At 36.3% G+C, this 20,220-nt stretch overlaps 3 protein-coding genes across 4 annotated transcripts in view; 1 reads left to right on the forward strand and 2 right to left on the reverse strand.

Annotated features, from left to right (window-relative positions):
- The window catches only part of LOC134820423 (AP-1 complex subunit mu-1-like), a 111,816-nt gene that overhangs the window by 74,221 nt on the left and 17,375 nt on the right, over positions 1–20,220 (forward strand). The gene's annotated exons all lie outside the window — the stretch shown is intronic.
- LOC134820429 (uncharacterized) overlaps positions 1–20,220 on the reverse strand; it is an 81,056-nt gene that overhangs the window by 19,532 nt on the left and 41,304 nt on the right. The gene's annotated exons all lie outside the window — the stretch shown is intronic.
- Positions 5,448–8,841, reverse strand: LOC134820430 (uncharacterized). The gene is made up of 7 exons (XM_063830814.1): positions 8,739–8,841; positions 7,833–7,940; positions 7,564–7,685; positions 7,255–7,337; positions 6,950–7,052; positions 6,699–6,823; positions 5,448–6,560 (listed from the first exon to the last, which is right to left on the reverse strand). The coding sequence occupies exons 1-7, from the start codon at positions 8,835–8,837 to the stop codon at positions 6,358–6,360; spliced, it is 843 nt and encodes a 280-aa protein (XP_063686884.1). The 5' UTR covers positions 8,838–8,841; the 3' UTR covers positions 5,448–6,357.

The raw sequence follows: 20,220 nt of genomic DNA on the forward strand, positions 1-20,220 counted from the left end.
GAGAAAAAGGACGGGACCCGGGCCTTGATATGGATTCCACCTTAGACTAAGCTGGATAAACATTAAACATCAGACTATAAATATAATGTGCACCTAGCCTAGATATTCAATACTGTGTGGTCTTTAAAGTCAATACAGTGCCTCATCAGGTCGATTGTACTGGGAAAAGAAATGATAGTGAAAATACAGTTATCAGTTTAACAACCACAATTTGACTCCAAACTACCAACAACAAGTTTTAAGAAAGAGAATATAATAATACATATGATTATATATGTAGATTTTCAGAGTGTGGAGTTCGAGGACTGTGTTCTGATTTCCGACCAAGAGGACACATGCGAAAATAATTAAAATGCCAAAATCTAGAAGATTCTAGTAGTTCCACAAGCAAGCATCTAGAAGACAATATAATTTATCTCCCAAATAAAGTAGGTCAATATCAGCAATATGCCGGGCTGTAAAATACAGGTAGTTCATGTAAGAGATCAACTAAAATCTAGATCATGTAAGAGATCAACTAAAATCTAGATAATGTAAGAGATCAACTAAAATCTAGATCATGTAAGAGATCAACTAAAATCTAGATAATGTAAGAGATCAACTAAAATCTAGATCATGTAAGAGATCAACTAAAATCTAGATAATGTAAGAGATCAACTAAAATCTAGATCATGTAAGAGATCAACTAAAATCTAGATAATGTAAGAGATCAACTAAAATCTAGATAATGTAAGAGATCAACTAAAATCTAGATAATGTAAGAGATCAACTAAAATCTAGATAATGTAAGAGATCAACTAGTAATCTAGATAATGTAAGAGATCAACTAAAATCTAGATAATGTAAGAGATCAACTAAAATCTAGATAATGTAAGAGATCAACTAAAATCTAGATAATGTAAGAGATCAACTAAAATCTAGATAATGTAAGAGATCAACTAAAATCTAGATAATGTAAGAGATCAACTAAAATCTAGATCATGTAAGAGATCAACTAAAATCTAGATAATGTAAGAGATCAACTAAAATCTAGATCATGTAAGAGATCAACTAAAATCTAGATAATGTAAGAGATCAACTAAAATCTAGATAATGTAAGAGATCAACTAAAATCTAGATAATGTAAGAGATCAACTAAAATCTATATCATGTAAGAGATCAACTAAAATCTAGATAATGTAAGAGATCAACTAGTAATCTAGATCATGTAAGAGATAAACTAAAATCTAGATCATGTAAGAGATCAACTAAAATCTAGATCATGTAAGAGATCAACTAGTAATCTAGATCATGTAAGAGATAAACTAAAATCTAGATCATGTAAGAGATCAACTAGTAATCTAGATCATGTAAGAGATCAACTAAAATGTAGATCATGTAAGAGATCAGCTAGAGATACACTAGGAAGATCACCTTACTAAACACTATCTTGAGTCCCTGCCAATATCTCGTGACACACAGTTCCCCTCTCCAGTGTCAAGGTGTGTCCCGGATTATATATACAGTTAGTAACTGCGAGAATTGAGGCAAAAGTAGTCAGACAAGGAAGGAAACACGGTTAGAGGTGGGTAATTGAAACAAGCTTCTGTGCTTATTATTTAATTAATTAGATAATGAGAGGTTTACAGGAATTTTACAGGAATTTCCCAGTCAATTAGCCGCTAGATTAACTTTTAGAGGCCGGATTTACTGTAATAATAAACTGTTTTAATGCTGTAACGGTAAGATGTAACTATTTTAGCGATGACTACGAGCAAGTACACAGAGTACGTCATGATACAATTATGATATCTATCACAGAAAAGTAAAATAGATTGCTCCTAGAAAATAAACGTTTACCAATACAAGTGAAACAAAAAGGACTATGTAAGAAAGGGCAATTTCGTTTACTAGGAGATGAGACAAGATAAAGTGATTAAGATAGGTCATTACAAATTACATTACATAAGTGTAATGTGTACACTGTGTAGAAGTATACTGTCAGGACTCAGGAGCTACAATATATTATACTCTAAGCAGTTGAACGAAGTCTAATTATATATAATCAATTCAAGGGATGATACTGCGTATATGCTGTACGGTTAAGCCGCACTCTACTATTTGCTACTTCAGTCAACGAAGTTCTAGAGGAGGTTCTATTTCAAAATTTATTAGAAACAAATAATCCATGAAAGCAAAACCCGAACAAGCTACAACAATATCAGTGCATGGAAATAACCTAACAACATTCAACATGAATTTATATTAACTTTACAGACGAATTCCAGGAGCAGCCCACGCTATCGTCTGGCGAGATACTGGCTAAATTCCTCACTGTCGTCTAGACACAAGGGTACAAGTAATACACATCACCATGGTGACTGGTGATATGAGGGTGATGTGAGTACCTCAGTACCAGACTGATATGAGATCTGGGTGATCTGAGATGAGGAGAGTAGTTAACCTCAGTCCATCAGCCGGGGCTAGTCCGCCAGCTGACACCCCCATCATTGCATCCCAGCAGAAAACGTAAGAGTGGGATAGGTGAGACTTAAGTAGCTGATTACGATATATAATTATTGCTGTGGCCGAATATGATGTATATCTGAGTAGCAGCTCATCTATCACAATTCAAATATTTTAATAAACAACTTATACTGCTACAATGTTATAAAACTAAAGCAAGAGAACACTAAGTAAGCTTTTGTCCCAAACAATTGATACTTTCCGCAACAAGTGCAGACTGAACCAGACGGTCAGGAACGCTCAGATGAGGAGATCAGCAGACAAATGATATTGTCAGAGATTGTCAAGATTGGAATTGATGTTGAACAAGAAATTCACGCCATTAAGAAGAGCAAGTCCATCCAATTTACTAATTTGCGTGTCAATGGTAAACATTTTGTGCCATGTAATGCAAGACATCTCGTAAGAGTAGAAAAACAGTTAACACAATGGAAAAGTGAGGAAAGCTTGTTAAAGTGTACCAAGGGAAAGAAGTTAACAATCACTTGGAATCAATCACGGTGCTTGACAGTATTACCCAATCAATATTGCCCAAAACAATCCAAGACACGAGGTACCATGACTCAATAAATGAGCACTCAAAAAACAGGGCCAGACCTATTTAAGAGCAATAAATGGAACCATGTGAAATGCGATAGACGGCAATAGAGAACAGATTAAAACTGGTGGACACTGACAAATCACACATTATCTAGTATAGACGTCCTGCAAGCAATTAACAGAAACTGCTACATGGGCGAGGTCGACTGTGTTACGTGATGCTGCTCTCTGATTGGCTTTCGTCAGAACACGTGTTTTAAGTACTGTGATTTAATTGGTCGAGCCCAGGTCACGTGAGCGGCGAACTCCGGACCCTCCCAAGGAAGGCTACAATGGTAACAGATTGTAGCAAATTAGTCGGAGTAACAACAGTGCTAATTGGAGGGAGACGATGATCAGATCTGTGGGAATGGGAGGGGTTGCTAAGCAGAAGAGGATCGGATTAAGTATTAAACAGAAGTACTTAGCAAGGGAGGACCTGTCGTGATGAAATTAAAGTAGCTCTGTTTCTCTTCAGAGACCTTACATTAATAAACAATACATTGTTGTACGATACATTGCTTGTTCAAGTATAATAAATCACGAGTATAAGTACGAGTGTTGTACAAGACATTGCTTGTTCAAGTATAAATCACGAGAATAAGTACGAGTGTTGTACAAGACATTGCTTGTTCAAGTATAAATCACGAGTATAAGTACGAGTGAGGAATCGTCTGGATGTTCACAGATCTCACCAGTTTGCTATCGTAATCGTGTCTTGGCGTGATTGCGAGACCAAACTGATGTCTGATCAATGTGCGTGGAAGTTAGCAAGTAATTCTCAGACAGAAAACAAAAATGAGGCATTTGAAAATCTTGCTTGACCGAACTGCTGATCAATTTTTCAGACGAGAACTTATCAAATCAATCAGCATGCTAAATACTGAAAATCCAGTCAACGAAGTCATTATCATTCAGCCAGCCAATCTCTTACTATACGAACAATCGCGTGACATGGGATAACCAATGAGATGGGCCTATTCTAGTCACATGACTCAGATCAACCATTCAGACGCAGGTATTCTTGACAGGGCATCCAGGGCCTGGAGAGGAGATGTTGGCAAGCAAGGTTTTTCCACAATAGTAAATAAGGGCTTTGATGCTTTGAGTGCACCTTAAACCATTGAGTACACAGCTGCACAGATTGCATCATAAGACAACTAGTTCAGCTAATGTTTAACAACAGTAGTTTGTGGTGTAAAAACCGTGACGTACTGCTTCAGAAAACTAAACAGGGCCCAGGTTCAATAGTTAAATGGTTCATGTGCATCCTGGTTTTGTAAAACAGACACCCTGAGGCCGAGGGAGGTTCTCGTTTAGCAACTGTTACAAAACAAAGTGACGGTTAGACCGTTCCCAAACTTCCGATGAAACATTGCAAAATTACCAACTGTAATTATAACCGACTGATAAACCACACCTCTGCAGATGATAAAGACTAACTTGACTCAAACCACGAATTAGAGTACAATTCTAAAGAAGTTGAAAGCGGCACAAATCTACGGAACAAAACATTGAACTCCACAAATAAACAAGAGAGAGAGCAATGAGCATACATACGGATTAGGGATGGATCTCATATTTATATATAATTGTTGATACCTAAACCATCTGCAATTAGGTAATCCTCATCACCACGAAATCGGTATCGAAATAAAATCCTGGAATAGTTAATTAACGTGGTACTAATTATTATTAATTGATGAAAAGATCGGGTTAACCCCGGGGCGGTGCACGATGTTTTGCTCGGATCAATTAGGACTTCCAATCAGCGATGATATTGAGAAGTTATATCTGTAGAAATACAAGAAGATAGGTGTGTATATTTACAGATGAGACTAAGTGGGGCGGGATTGCACCTTTAACCATACTAATATAAACAATCCAACTTTGAAGACAGAATTAAGTGGAATATTTGGACAGCAGGAATAATGTCGACAAAATTTGTCGGACAAATCAATGAATTAAGTTCATTCAGCGTACATCCGTGAGGGACTGAGGGTGCTACACTACTCCCTACACCACCGAACTAGAACTAAAACAAAATCCGTCAAGTCAATAATGAGACATCTTGATTGAGCAACCAGCTTTCCATCTGTCATATCAATCAGTCAAAATCACAAGCTGCTATCGATTAATTAGTCAAAGATCTGCTAGAACACACGAAACGGAAGAAATAAGAATATCAACTATAGCAAAACAGTACGAGTCGTAGTGACATGATAATTTCGTCTGTGACAAATGTTCAAAGACCGAACGGTCAAAGAACGTATGCACTACAATTTAAAAGCATGCATCTTTGCTAGTTTCTGGAAGCAGCATTTGCATTGTTATGTATCGTGGACAATAAAAACAATAAAAATACGTGATTTTGAATAAATTGATTTTCTAACTTGTCTATACTACAGTTCAAACTAATTTGACAATCACTTCAAATCAATTAATATAAGAACTTGAATTATCGTTGTAAACGCGAGAACATACTTTACCTTTAAGTAGTTTTAGCAGAGCTGACAAAATATTGCAACTCAAACGGGTTGATGTACCCTAAATTTAACTTTATGTATCCGAATGAAGTTAATCATTCGTAACTTTACGTAGTTAGTTGATCTTTAAAAGTAACTATAAAGCAATCATGTAATAAATTAAATCAAAATTGCAAATTCGGGAGATAAATTGGTGAGGATAGCAATAATTTAAAATCGATTGTGTAACTGTCTCCAACCTATAATTCAATCACCGACAGTTTCATGTCAACTCTACTTCAAACTGTAAAAACAGAATTTAGATCTAGTAACTATTGCCATGTATTTCTGACACGCTGTGATCGAACGTTGGAACGGGACGAGAACTCGAAAAAGGCAGTGAGGTCAGTGATCTGGTAATTAGTAATTAGTAATTAGTAATTAGTCAGAGATGAGGTCTGGATAAGGTCTGGGGGAGGTTAGGTATTGGAAAGAATTTTAGACTTGTCAGTCTATATTAGGATACACGTTGTCACATTAGACACGTTCATTTTACTATACTACTGTTAAATCAATTGCGCTCATACTACTTGGTAACTTGGGCTACTCGATAATATTTAATAATGATAGTCCAACAATATGGAGTCTATCAAATTAACTAATTAATTAATTAACTAATTCTTTCAACTCGATCAACAGTTGTCCGTCCAGGTAATCATTGTAAAACGTAAACCTCCCAACAGTATAAGTAACATCCTTAATTTTCTCATCATTTGAAAAAGTAAAAACTTCAAAACATGGGCTCCTCTCAGTTGAGCTTGTCCATGGGGATGGTTATCTTCTGAAGGAAGTCCTGCAAGTTTCCCTTCTGACCGTCATTCCCGTCAGGTTCAGTTGTAGAGGGTCTGGAGGGTTGAGCTGGGACTATTTGAGTCAGATTCTGTATCCTTACCGGTCCTTTCTTCTCCTCCGGGGTGAAGTCCTTGCTCATCTTGATATGGAAGAACTTACCTGTACAAGAATCACATGTTTAATAGTTAGTCGACAATTCAGAGATTTGTATAGTAAGATATTCTGGTTGGAGCCACAATCCACATCCAAAGTTTAAACAGAGTTACAATGTTATCATTCATTATACTAGAATATTACCTTGTGCAGCATTAGATCCCTTCATCCTTTTTTGACCATTCTTTTCTTCCACCACACTTCGTTTTTTAAGTGGATCAAAGTTGTGGATTTTGAAGTCAACTTTCCTGCTTAGCTTGAAATCAAACCTGACCATGATAACGCTTGTTAGTCTTTTATAGCAATTTTGCTGTAGTTCAAATTAAAGGATTCAATCTTGAAGCTTGTGATCACAATCATACATTCCCAAGATTGATTTGAGTGTTAACACCTACCTCATATGTTCCATTTCCTTCTTCCACTTCTGTTCATCGGTCCCCTCCTCTTTATTAAGATTATCTTGTTCAGCTGCAGATGTTACTAACTCCATGGGGGTACCTGTAAAAAAGGAATAAAATACACTGAATTTCACTAGCATGATACAGTAAAAGTGATCTAACACAGACATCTTTCCGAAAAAAAAACTTATCACAATTGCAATGGGATAATATTTAAAATTTATGTAATTCAATTAGTAAATACAATGTATAAGACAATGTTCGATTTTGGTAAAGAAAATATAAAATAATATTTTACTGACTGTCAGGCTGAAGTCTGGGTTCTCTGGCCTCCCCAATTCTGTGTTCTGAAGTGTTTATCCCCGAACTTGTGGGTTGCTGGATTCTAAAAATAGGATATTCAGAAGATTAGAGAAATACAGAATGCACTATCCATTAAACTCATCCTAACTTTATCTGTGAAACAACTTGAAATAGAAATGAACTTAGACAAGGCAAGGGTCAATTCAATTAAGCGTAGCTAGGTACTATAACGAATGGAGCAAAGCGGTTAAATTTAATGAAAATGAGGATTGTAGTATGAGAATAAAAACACAACAATACCAACTAACCTGGGCTCGAGAGGTTGTCTAGGAGCTGGACCTTGCTCCTCAATCACCTCATTCACATCTCTACTACTCGAACTAGGACTCTCCCCTCCACTCTTCAGATTAAGTATGACTCCTTGTGGACACTGCGATTGCATTGTTACGTTTCAAAACTAAATCCTAACGGAATCTCAGTAATGTTACCAAATGATTAAGTTCCATAGCGGCTAATGATTACAATATAATATGAGCTTAATTGCAACGTTAAATATTTTTAAAGTTAAAAATTTCACCTGAGAGTTTGTGGTCAGTTTCCTCCAAGACATTCCATTGGTGATGGACATTATTTCTACAATCTTTCTTAGCTGTCTGCTTGCCTCAATATTGAATACGGCGTTGACCTGACAGGGTACAATGTAAGTTGCCTGTTGACATCAACTCACATCAAGCAATATGTACATTTTATTGGCTACAGTGCTTTGACCCCTAGTAATAATAATAATGAATATTTATGTAATAAACATTTATATATTTATGTAATAAACATTAATATAATTAATATAAACATTTATATATTTATGTAATAAACATTTACTGTAGTGTAGGATTGTTTTAATCTCTATTTGCTAAGCTATATAATATACACTTTGTGATTGTTTCTCCCGTTTTTCTTCCCTTGCATTGCAAGTTCTGTCTCTTGTAAAAACAACCACTTTTGTAGATACACACAGCCTCTACGCCTTTATCCTCTGGTCCCTAGGTTCAGCTGACTCCGGGCCAGAGGTAAATTACCGATTGCCAAGGTTTGATGCCTAGGCAGTCGAGACCTCTTATTGAGACCCGATATAATAATGAATGGTATTTACAACATTACTATTAAGTGAGACTTGTGCTCAGTAGTGTGAAAAGAACTATATATTATACAGGGATTATACAAAGAACCCAATATTAAGATTTAAATAAAATATAAGACTGAGACAAACAAACAACTAGTTTTTACTCTTAAAACTGTACTTTAAACATACTTTAGCTGAGTAAATATGTCCTAAGAATAGAGCTTTTCCAAATCATATTGTGACATATTAAATAAGAATGCCTTTAAACCAATTTTAAACACCTAAAAATGATTATTATCCACTGTAAAAAAGCTTTAAAAAATATATTAAGTGGATCACAAAAATTGTAAAATGAACACTTACAACTTTTCGCTGAAGACTATCAGCCTCTTCGATAAAACCGTCATCTTTCAGTTGAGAAATAATCAGGCTGTACAGTAACTCATCGTAAGGCTGACCCATTATCTCTCCTAGACCGAATATTAAAATTAATATTAGCAATAATATTATATTTAATATTTATATTAGCAACAGATTCATTTTAATCATGTACAGGGGTTCACATTGGTACGATATAATTAAGCATCTGTAGGTTAATTTTTAGAAGAGCAATCAGCGATATTTAGCACTCGTTTTCATTGCACATCGGTTGCAATGTTGTTACAACCAGTTCAGAAATAAAAACTTTGACGTATAAATTTCGAATATATGCAACAATCAGGGCGATATAATATGAGGAGAATATTTTCACGATATACGAAATGTACAAAGCAAATAAACGCTTAATATAGCTGATTGCTCCTTCATTAACTTATCTACAGATATTTAAATCAGCACCAATCGTGAACAGTGAACACCCTGTGTATTGTATATTTTACTTTTAGGTTTTAATGGTATTTGATTGAGAATTGAAAACAGGTTCAGTAATCGTCTAACACAGAATAAAACTATGAATAAAACAGAAAATCCCAAAAGAATCAGCTCATTTTAACAATCAATAATACTAAAATTCAAATTAACATCGTCTGAAATTATTATACCAAACTAAAACATAAAACAGCAGTTACATGATTATCTTCCATAAATAAAACCCAGCTTTAGTTTTCTTTGTGTTAAAACTGATTATCTCAAACTATGAGAAAATTTACAAGTTCCCTAACAACTCATTTGTTTGTAATTAACTATAATTTAAAAAGCAACCCATGTTCTGTCACTGTTAATGAAATTTAGTCACGACAATGAAAATGTATTGGACACAAATACAAACGATACTAACAAAGCTACCACTCCTCCCAAGGTGGCCATGACAATGTTCCTTAACTGGGTGTCCTTTTCGTCATCACTGATGTCCCGATCTGTACTAACCAACTCCTTGCATTCCTCGTGAGCTCTGATGTTCTTGGGCTGTAAATCAAACAGCTCGCTTGCAACTTGTTCTGCTTGGGATATCTTCTCGTCTTGGAGCAAGTAAACACTTAATTCTACCAATCCAATGGGGAATGTTACTCTGTATGGGAGACGAATTGAAGAGTCTTCTATACTGTTCTCACATCTTGTTTCTATTTCCTGTTCTGCAAACTCACAATATGATTCAGCTCTGCAATAAAGACTCCTAGCAATGTCTTCCAGCATAATCTCTCGTGTGTGCTCTGTTGTCATCTTAGGTGGAATGAAAATGTGTGTGTAAAGTGATCCAACAAGCATGGATACACTTGTTTTACAGGCATCTGTGTTCTTTGTGAGCGGTAAGATCAGTTTAGGATGTAGCACTTTCCCAATAGCATTTTTGGCCTTTCCGGGGTCCTCAAAGTAACTTTTGTTGCCCTTACAGGTATTTCCTTTAAAATGAATCTTACAGGTGCTGAGGTTTTTAATAATACTGCAAATTTCTGTACGGAATGACAACTTCCATTGTTTGACATTTTCAAACTTAGGGAGGACTAGAGTTTGATCTATGTTAATGTATGAAGAAACTTCATTCCAGGAAGAGAAAAATGATTGATACTTTGTTGAAAGTGGTTTTAACTGCCCATCAATTAATACTTTGCCATCAAACTTGTTCCCACTCCTGCACAATACAGACGGTTCAAACAGCTGCTCATCAACAGCAATCAATTTCTGGAGCTTTTGATTGCCCTTCCTTATTATATTCAGTAGTGAAATAACTTTTTCATTGCTTATAAGTCCAATGAGATAACATCCACCAGGCAGAGCATATTGCAATTGTTGTACACTGGCTTCAAAGTCTCTTTCAAGGTCACCAGTAAGCGGCACCTGAAAAATTGCTACAACATACCGCTTGTCCTCAAAGATGGAGCCAATAAGAATTGAACATAAGCCTTTGTTGAGGGCATTTTCTAAATCGTCTTTGAGACTGTCTTCAACTGCCAAAACTCTCACCATGCTGCCAATAAGAAAACTAATAGATCAGAAACATACTTGAAGAGAAAAATAGATATCAAGTAATAACTCAAATAATAACTAGCCATGTAATTCAGTTTAAAGACAATATTGGAAACTGCGATGTGTTGACATTATAATCAATAATGAGGTACCACCACCTGGCAACAGGTTTTATCCAAATTATGGGTTCATACACTCAAATCTTGATTATTATCACAAACAGTTTCAATCGTCATTGACAAACTACAACAAGGCATCTTTTCATTAGTAGATCAATTATCATTGATAAACTACAGACCAAAAATTGCACCATTCAATTAATTAGGAAATAAAATCCTTAACTTTTACTGTTCTTAAACTGATATGATACATTTACTTGACTAATTTTATTATATACGTCTTCTTAGTGTGGTGACTTGTGGTTCATAAATATAACAATAAAAGCTGATAAACCAGAAGAACTATTGGGGTAGGCATGTGGCCCTGGTGGCTGCATAATCCTTACGGTCTGCTCTCTCCATAATCAGCCTGCTTATTCATTTTACCGTGTAGCTAATTTCTAGTTTTTATAGATAAAATGCAAGAGCATGTTTACTAATCTTAATCTACTTAACAATTCAATAGTCCAAGTCACCATACCCATTATTGTACAGAATAATGTTATAGCTCTTATGTCTAGTAAAATTGTTTTCATTTTATTAGGTCCTAGTATTTATTCCTATTGTCTTAAAGTTTTAAGAGAACTCACCTTAAATTATTTTAATGCAGTCACTCAGATAAGTTTATATCAGGACAATTCAATAAAGACACATACTCGGCCCACAATAAGGGGCCATAATTGTTTCAATTATGTAACTGTATAGAATTATTATTATTAGTAAAATTGTTATAATCGATTAAAATAAACATTGTTCTTTTTTTAAAGAAAAAAAGTTGTTTTCGAGAGCAAAGTCCAAGGCATGAATACCAGTTTCGCCTGGTCTAAGGAAATAGCTAAGGTGTAAGGATTCCGTTGGATCTACACGAAATTATGCTTCTGTGTAATGTATATCTACATTGTAGTGCACTGTAAACACATACGGATGATACCCGTATATATTTGTTTGAAAGACCCGACAACGAGACACTTAGACACAGCTTGGCGCACATGTCGGTAAGTTTAAGACCTACAACAAAAAATATAGTACTGTACTGAACTCTGTTATACAACAGTATAAAGTATTATTATTCTATCAACAACAAACAATCGGCGTATGTTTCAAGCCTTATTGACTTGTAGGTTTACAACCTACCAGGACGCGCGCCGAGTTGGACTCGTCGACGGTCCAATATATGGAACAGATATTTTACGAGTATCACCCGTTAACTTATTGACATATATTGTCTATGTGACGCAATAGTTGATGAAGAAGCAATTTGCCTAACCAAACCAATAACCAATGGCTTTCGTGTACTACGTAACGCTAGTATTGCAAACGTCAGCGGGCTCTGGTTGGAGTAAAATCAAATTCCGAGTGTGAATGAAATGAAATTATTTTGTTTACTTACACAAAAAAACTACAAGTTGTTTAGTTGTTGTATAACAATTAACACAATACACATGCAAGTGGCATGCAGGCATATTATTTTAGCTGTTTATATTACGTATGCATGTTAAGCATGATAATGACAAAAATATGGTGCTAAAAGAGGCATACATTTTAAATTCATGCGCGGCGCGGCTTGTTTGTTTATGTTAGATAATATTACAATATAAATACAATTAAATACGATTTAACTAAAAGCAATTTTCCAAGTTATTTGCCTTATATGTAATAAAATATTTAATATTGCTACCGCGATTTCGTGAAGTTGTGATGAGCAAATTATAAAAAAACTTATGTGTGCACCGCGACCCAATACAAATACAAAATAGTTATTACACTACAATTATTGTAGGTTTACAACCTACCAGGACGCGCGCCGAGTTGGACTCGTCGACGCGGTCCTGAATAATATTTGGAAAAAACATTTTACGAGTATCACCCGTTTGCGTTAATACAATTATTACAAATTGCAATTGTTTAGATTTTACTTAATTAATTTACACTGCACTATAACAATTCAAATTTATTAACAACAATATTTTAAAGTTTAAAATAAAAATATAATCTAATCACTTGTAGGTTTACAACCTACCAAAACGCGCGCCGAGTTGGACTCGTCGACGGTTCCAATATAGTGAAACAAATTTTAGTGAAACAAATTTAAAATTTTATCCTTTATTTTACAATCATAATATAATAATATTTATAAGCCTCCGTTTTGAAAGTTTTAAATTTTAATATATTCACATTTCTATTTAAAATTCAATTTAATGTATAAGTCAATAACTGGCCGCCAAAGCCGCGCATTCTTAAAAACATGATTAAATTGTTTATGATTATACTACAAATAGAAATACATTTAAAATTATCCGTGTTTTTTTTAAAAAAATAAATTATAATCTTTCCTAAATCCAAAGCCAGCTTTGTAAAATTTACTTTTAGATCAAAATATATCGTCAATTCTAAATATTTACAATGCAACATTTCATTAATTTACATACAAGCGTACTCCAGCCCCTGCACGCATCCGTTCTTATGCGGCGCGGCTCAAGCCGCGCACGCACGTATTATTTTATACTTTTTGCTTTCTAATAAATATCGTGTCAATGTGTACGTCTAAATGTTCATGCTTTGTGTAAACCGAATCCAATTGAGATTAGTGACAAGGATAAGGACCCAAGTGCCTGTACGGCTTTTTCGGACCCCTGTGGACCACTACTCTTGAAGTCGCTCTACAACTATTGAACATTTATAACTGTTATATAATATATAACGACATTTGACAATTATTATCATTAATCTATAATCTAGCTGTCTTGCTGAGGGGGAGGAGTAAACGCTTCACAAACTAAAGTGCTTACAACATACAAAATTTAAAACCATCAACACGGTTATAGTTCATATCAAGGGCCAATTTGGTATACCTCTATTTCGTTGTAATATCTAGTATATCTTCACATCTTAATACTATAATGAAATACAATAGGATACATGTTTCGAGAAAGAAAGGTTGGTCCGATTATTAACAAAAGTAAACAAAAGTCCATCAGGGACTCCACGGAGTCGAAAAAGGTACACGGCTGCTGTCTGGTGCTGCTAGGCATTTATTGATCAAGATGTTTTATTGTATTGGTTTTTGATGATTCTATTGTTCGTGACTAATCAAGTTCTAAGTGGGGGTATAAAGTGCTGCTTAAGATACTTCGTCATCTCATGTCCAGTATAATGAATAAGATAGTAAACAATATAGTTTCAGTAGTTGACCCATACAGTTAAGTCCGTCATAACTCACAATTGTTTAGTCATCTGTCAAATGTCAAAGTCGTTGTGTGTTTAGTCGCTGAGTTAGCAGTAAGATAAGTTGTTACGCGCGCGCGCGTTTAATCCCGTCGACGTGAGATGTGACAATGAAAACGCTACAGAATTATTGTTTTCGCGCGTTACGTAGAATTTACTAGTGTGTAATACTGGTTAACACTGGGTGTACACTGAGTGTAAGTCGCTAAGTTTCATATACGAGCCGAATATTTCTAATTTTGAGTGTATCGTGAGCATGTTTTACAGTGCAATTGTTCGGTACTAGTGTGTTTGTGTGTATATATAAATATATCATCTGTGGAGTATGGTGTGTGGACTGTGGTAAATAATGTGTTTAGTTGGAGTGCAGTGGTTGCATGTATGAGGAAAGATAAGTGGTTATTTTAGTAACTCACTGTTATGATTTGATATTCTATCTATAATTCGTGAGTTCTTCAGAGAATTGATACACTTGTTATAACTTGGACTTGAATCCTAGGCTAAGGATAGAAATGGTTAATAATCATTATATTGCATAATATTACAATTCACAACATTCCTCCTTCATCTTTCAATACCTCGTGTTAGGATAAAAACAGCGCGCATAAAAGTACTGGACATAAATTACTTTATAAAATTTAAAACGTTCTGCGCGTTCCATAAAATCCTTCCTCTCTCTCTTCTGTCATTCAAATACGTGAACATTCAAAGCTTTTGATCCCGAAATAATCAATCAAGTCTGGTTTAAAAATGCACGATACTTTAATTATACGAAACAAAATTATTAAAAAAACAATGTCCTTCTCGGATTTCTTACTCCTTGTCAATATTCAGTTAACTGTACATATTGTGTAAAAAATTCACCGTATAAAATTCGTGTAATACTCGAAAACAATTGTGTGTAAAAATTTAACGTTTGATCTTAACGATATTTTTCATAAGATTGTTTAGGTTTTAGAGCTAATCGCTCTGACCTGCGAGTTTGGTTAGTTTCTTGTGCTTCACCTGAACTGGGGTTATTGTTAGTTAACTCTGGTTCGTTCGTTCTGAGAGGTGTGTTAGGTAAATCAACTTCAGTTAATTGTTCTGACGACACAACCGTACTAGAATTAGGTAAAGTAAAACATTCAGTTTCTGGAGAATTGTCATTTTCCGACGTCTCTGCTTGTTGTAGTACCGAAACTGATCTTTGCTTGATATGGTCTGCGTGTTTAATCACGTTTCTTCCGTCAAACATAACTTCGTACATGTTAGAGTTCCCGATTCTTCGTTGAATTTCTCCTTGACTCCAAGTGTCTTTGTTCTGTGGTTGCACATATACTTTCTGCTTGTCTTCAAACTGGCGGTTTCTGATTCTGCTGGCATTCAGTATTTCCTGTTCTTTATCCACGTTCAATCTTTCAGACGTTTCACGATCTGCTGGAAATACGTGATTCAACCTTGTTCTTACATAGGGCTTCTTAAATAGTGCTTCAGACGGTGGTATCCCAGTAACGCTGTGCGGAGTGATTCTGTAGTTAACTAAGAAATTTGCTAGATTCTTGTCGACATCTTTACAATTTTCATACATCTTTTTCATCGCGTCTTTGAATGTTCCTACAAATCTCTCACAGCATCCATTACTTTTTGGGTGATACGTTCCTGTCTTTAAGTGGTGTATGTTGTTCCTCTGCAAGAAATCTTCGAATTCCTGTGAAGTAAAGTTTGTTCCGTTGTCACTCACTATAACAAACGGTAGTCCGAATCTACTGAAAATGGTTCTCAAAGCTCTGATCGTTGCTGATGATGTGGTGTTATTGTTCATCTTTACCACTTCAGGCCAACGTGAATGAGCGTCATAAACTACTAACCACATGCTGTTGAGAAATGGTCCAGCGTAATCAATGTGGACTCTTTGCCAAGGCATTGATGGTCTGGTCCATGGGTGTTCAATCAAACTTGGTAAACTCTTCCCATGTTTCCCACATGTTGTGCACGTATTAGCTATTTGCTCGATCTCTGAGTTTATTAACGGCCAATATACGTAAGATCGTGCTAATGTTTTCATCCTGCTGATACCTAGGTGTGTTGCGTGTAACATGTCCAATACCGTAGTCCTTAACTTAACTGGAATGATAACTCTGCAACCCCATGTCAAACATCCGTTTTCTATTGAAATGTCGTTTCTCCGATTCCAATAAGCGGTCATTTCATCTGTGAAATTTGTTTCTCTATCTGACCATCCATTCTTCACGTAGTGTAGAACTTTTGATAAGACAGAGTCCTTCCTGGTATGTGATTCGATGTTTTTAGCCGTTAATCCTGTATTTTCTATATCCACACTCTGTACCCAATCGTTTTCTGTTTCCTTTTCATCTTCTGGGGTGTGTGGTCTTGGTAGTCTCGATAACATGTCAGCGTTCCCATGGGCTTTGGTTGATCTGTAGCAGATATCATAGTCGTAATCCATGAGAAATAATGACACATAAAAACAACTCTAAATCAGTAGGCTGTCACTCTATTAATGCACCACACCGCTTCCTCCACTGTACTAAAAGTTATACAATAAATTCTACAATCCTAATTTTGTATCGTGATGGAGACCGGTGTCCATACAAAACATTTACTAGGTTGCCGTTTGGTGTGAGCAATAGCGAACAGCACGCACACTCCTTTGCCCCGTCAACCTATATCTAATCTATTTAAAGAGTGACAACCATACTACACATTGAATTAGGATTCCTTTAAATATCAAATTGATTTATTGTAAACTTGTTTACTCTGTAATAAATGGCATAAAATTGAATTTTTGTTTAACTGAATTTTTGTTTAACTGAATGACCATCTGGTTAATCTTGCTGCGGTCATGACTGACAGTTGCTTGTTTTTGCTGAAGATGTGTACTAGTGGCTGGTTGTCGGTTATCAGTTTAAACTTCCTTCCATACAGGTACAAATGGAAACGTTTAACAGCCCACACAATCGCTGCTGCTTCACGGTCGATTTGTGCGTAGTTCTTTTCCGCTGCAGTTAAAGTCCTTGAAATATACTCGATTGGACGTTCTGATCCATCGGGCATTGTATGTGACAGTACTGCACCCAATCCGGTCGGAGAGGCGTCGGTGTCAAGTTTCAGCGGTTTCTTAGGATCGTACAAAGTCAGCACTACATCCGAGCTAAGTAGTTCCTTCAAATTCTTCCAAGCTTCTTGTTGTCTCTTTGTCCACTTCCATTCTACTCCTTTCTTTCTGAGTTCATCTAATGGAGCAACAACCTGTGACATGTTTGGTAGATACCTCCTGTAGTAGTTCACTCCTGACAAGAATGATACTAATTCTTCTACTGATCGTGGTGCTCTCATGTTTAGCATATCTTCCACTTTCGACTTAACGGGTCTGATCCCGTCTTTGTTTACCTCATGTCCTAGGTAAATCACAGAGTCTTTTAAGAATTCTGACTTTTCCATCTTGCATCTGTATCCTTGGTTTTCCAATCGGCCAATAACTTCGTTGAGTATTCTCAGGTGTTCCTCTCTGTCCTTTCCGGAAACGAGGATGTCGTCCACTCTGCAACAACACATTGGTATCCCTGCCAATGTCTGATCTATGGTCTCTTGAAAAATGGCTGCTGCTGGAGAAATACCGTAGGGTAAACGATTCCACAATAACTGTCCTAAATGGGTGTTAATCGTTGTCAGTATTCTGTCTTCTTTCCTGATTGGGATGTTATTGTATGCAGCTCTAACGTCTAGTTTTGTAAACTGCTGTCCTCCCGTTACTTTGTTCAGGCACTCTTCTATAGACGGCAGTGGGTACTGCTGTGCTGCCATAGCAGGATTCAAAGTAAGGTTATACGAGCCACATATACGAGTCTTTTCTCCTTTGAACACGGGGACTATAGGTGTTCCCCAAGGGCTTGCTCCCTCTACCTTGGTTAGTGTTCCCTCGTTCAACATTCTTGTCAGCTCTTTCCCTACTTGATCCTTTTTCGCGTACGGCAAAGGTCTCACACCCAACGATTTTGGTTGAGCATCTTCTTTCAGCACTAGTTTTGCCATTGCTCCTTTGATGAGCCCCAGTCCTTCTTCAAAAATAGGACTGATTTTCAGCTCGTCTAAACTTCTCAAAGGTTTCTGAACTTCTTTCTTCTGTGTGACTGTTCCCTCGTTCATGGTTCTTTGATCACCCCTCTCTGAGGGTCTTTGTTCACCCCTCTCTGAGGGTCTCTGACTAAGAGGTAAAAGGGACACGCAGGACTGGACTTCGACAGGACTAACATGGACATTACTAACATTCACAGACTTACTTACACATGGGGAAAAATCAAAACAAGAAGAAATAGCAGTCTTTGATCTCTTCAGTGTTGTCTCCAACCAGTCATCTCCTAAAAATCTGGTTATCCAAGATTGTCCCATTAATGATGGACATTTTCCTTCCACAATGAATAAGTCTAGTTTTGGAATCATCTTTCCATTGAATTCTACGTCGACTTGTGCTTTCGCCATCACTGGTAGTCTCTCATTGTTCGCTGCTCTCAGTCTTTTTGCCGAAGGTATAAGAGGAAGTAAATCTAATCCTACCTTAGACAACACATTACAACTAACAATACTTACGCTTGATCCGGAGTCAAATTCCATGTTCAAATCTCGTCCATTTAGTTTCACTGGCACTAACAGTTTTTCTGAGGAAGTATGGTTACAATTGAATTCAACAATCTCTTGATTGTCAATCAATTCTATAGAAGAAGAGTCATCACAAGCATCTAAATTTGAATCATCATACTCAATAACTGTGTCAAATTCAGAATAATCATCAGAGGGTAATAACTTCGAATAATCAAATTTGTCAATTTCAATCAATTCGTTTTCACTTTCTCTCACTCTAAACATATCTACTGATTTCTCCTCAACACAAACAAAAGCTATCTCGACGTCGCTCTCGTCATTCTCATCGGTCTCGGAAGATTCTTCAACATGGTGAGATTTATCACCTTTTCTGTACTTATAGTTCTTCTTAGTACCCGTGCAGTTTCTAGCAATGTGGTACTTCTCTTTGCACTTCCTGCATACTGTTTTACAGTCCTTTGTGTTATGACTGCGCAATGTACACTTTTCACAGTACATTTCTCCTCTTGGTTTTAAACTACTTTCTTTTCTGAAATGCTTTGATTTCCTATCCGAAACCTTATTCACAGTTCCAGTAGTTCCACTGTTTCTGACAGTAACACTATTTTTCGACATATATTGAGCTTCTTCCACAGATTTCTCTAAAGTTGCTACATGCTCTCTCGCTGTTGCTAATGTTAAATCTGTTTTCTTCAGGAGTTTCGTTTTCACGCTTTCATCACACAGTCCAGCTATGAATTGGTCCAGCATTCTCGATTCCAACTCGTTCTCAAATTCACAGTCCATGGCAGTTTCGGTTAGTCTTTCGACGTATTCTGCCACACGCTCTCCTTTCACTTGAAAGATTCGGGTGAAGGCGTATCGTTGAGCGAACTTGGTTGGTTTTGGTGAGTAATGGTTACAAAGTTTCTGTTTTATTACTTTGTACTCCGTTGTGGTTATATCCTCTGGTTTTGCGAAGTGGTACGCTTTTTTGAACATTGCTGCGTCCATCGATACTATCAACATCTGAGTCCACTGTAGCTGTACATTCCGGTCGTTTCTCCTGTCTCGCTCTGTAGTCCAGGCGGTTCTTGCCTCTACATCTGCGTTCAGGTTCTCCGGTACAACTTCAATTACTGGCTCTACGATGCATCGTTGATGATTAACGAACACTTCGAATTGGGTGAACCACAACCTGATGTTGGATCCGATGTTGGTGGTCAATTTCTGGTCATACATCCGCGTCGCCATTGTTATGATTTGATATTCTATCTATAATTCGTGAGTTCTTCAGAGAATTGATACACTTGTTATAACTTGGACTTGAATCCTAGGCTAAGGATAGAAATGGTTAATAATCATTATATTGCATAATATTACAATTCACAACACTCACATTAATCAAAACTTGAGCTTATTCGTGGCAAAATTAAGCTCACACCAATCAAGTGTATCATGCTTGAATTGCAATTCTT

This window comes from Bolinopsis microptera, chromosome 9 (assembly GCF_026151205.1).
Source record: "Bolinopsis microptera isolate Bmic1 chromosome 9, MBARI_Bmic_1.0, whole genome shotgun sequence".
NCBI classification, from domain to species: Eukaryota; Metazoa; Ctenophora; class Tentaculata; order Lobata; family Bolinopsidae; genus Bolinopsis; species Bolinopsis microptera.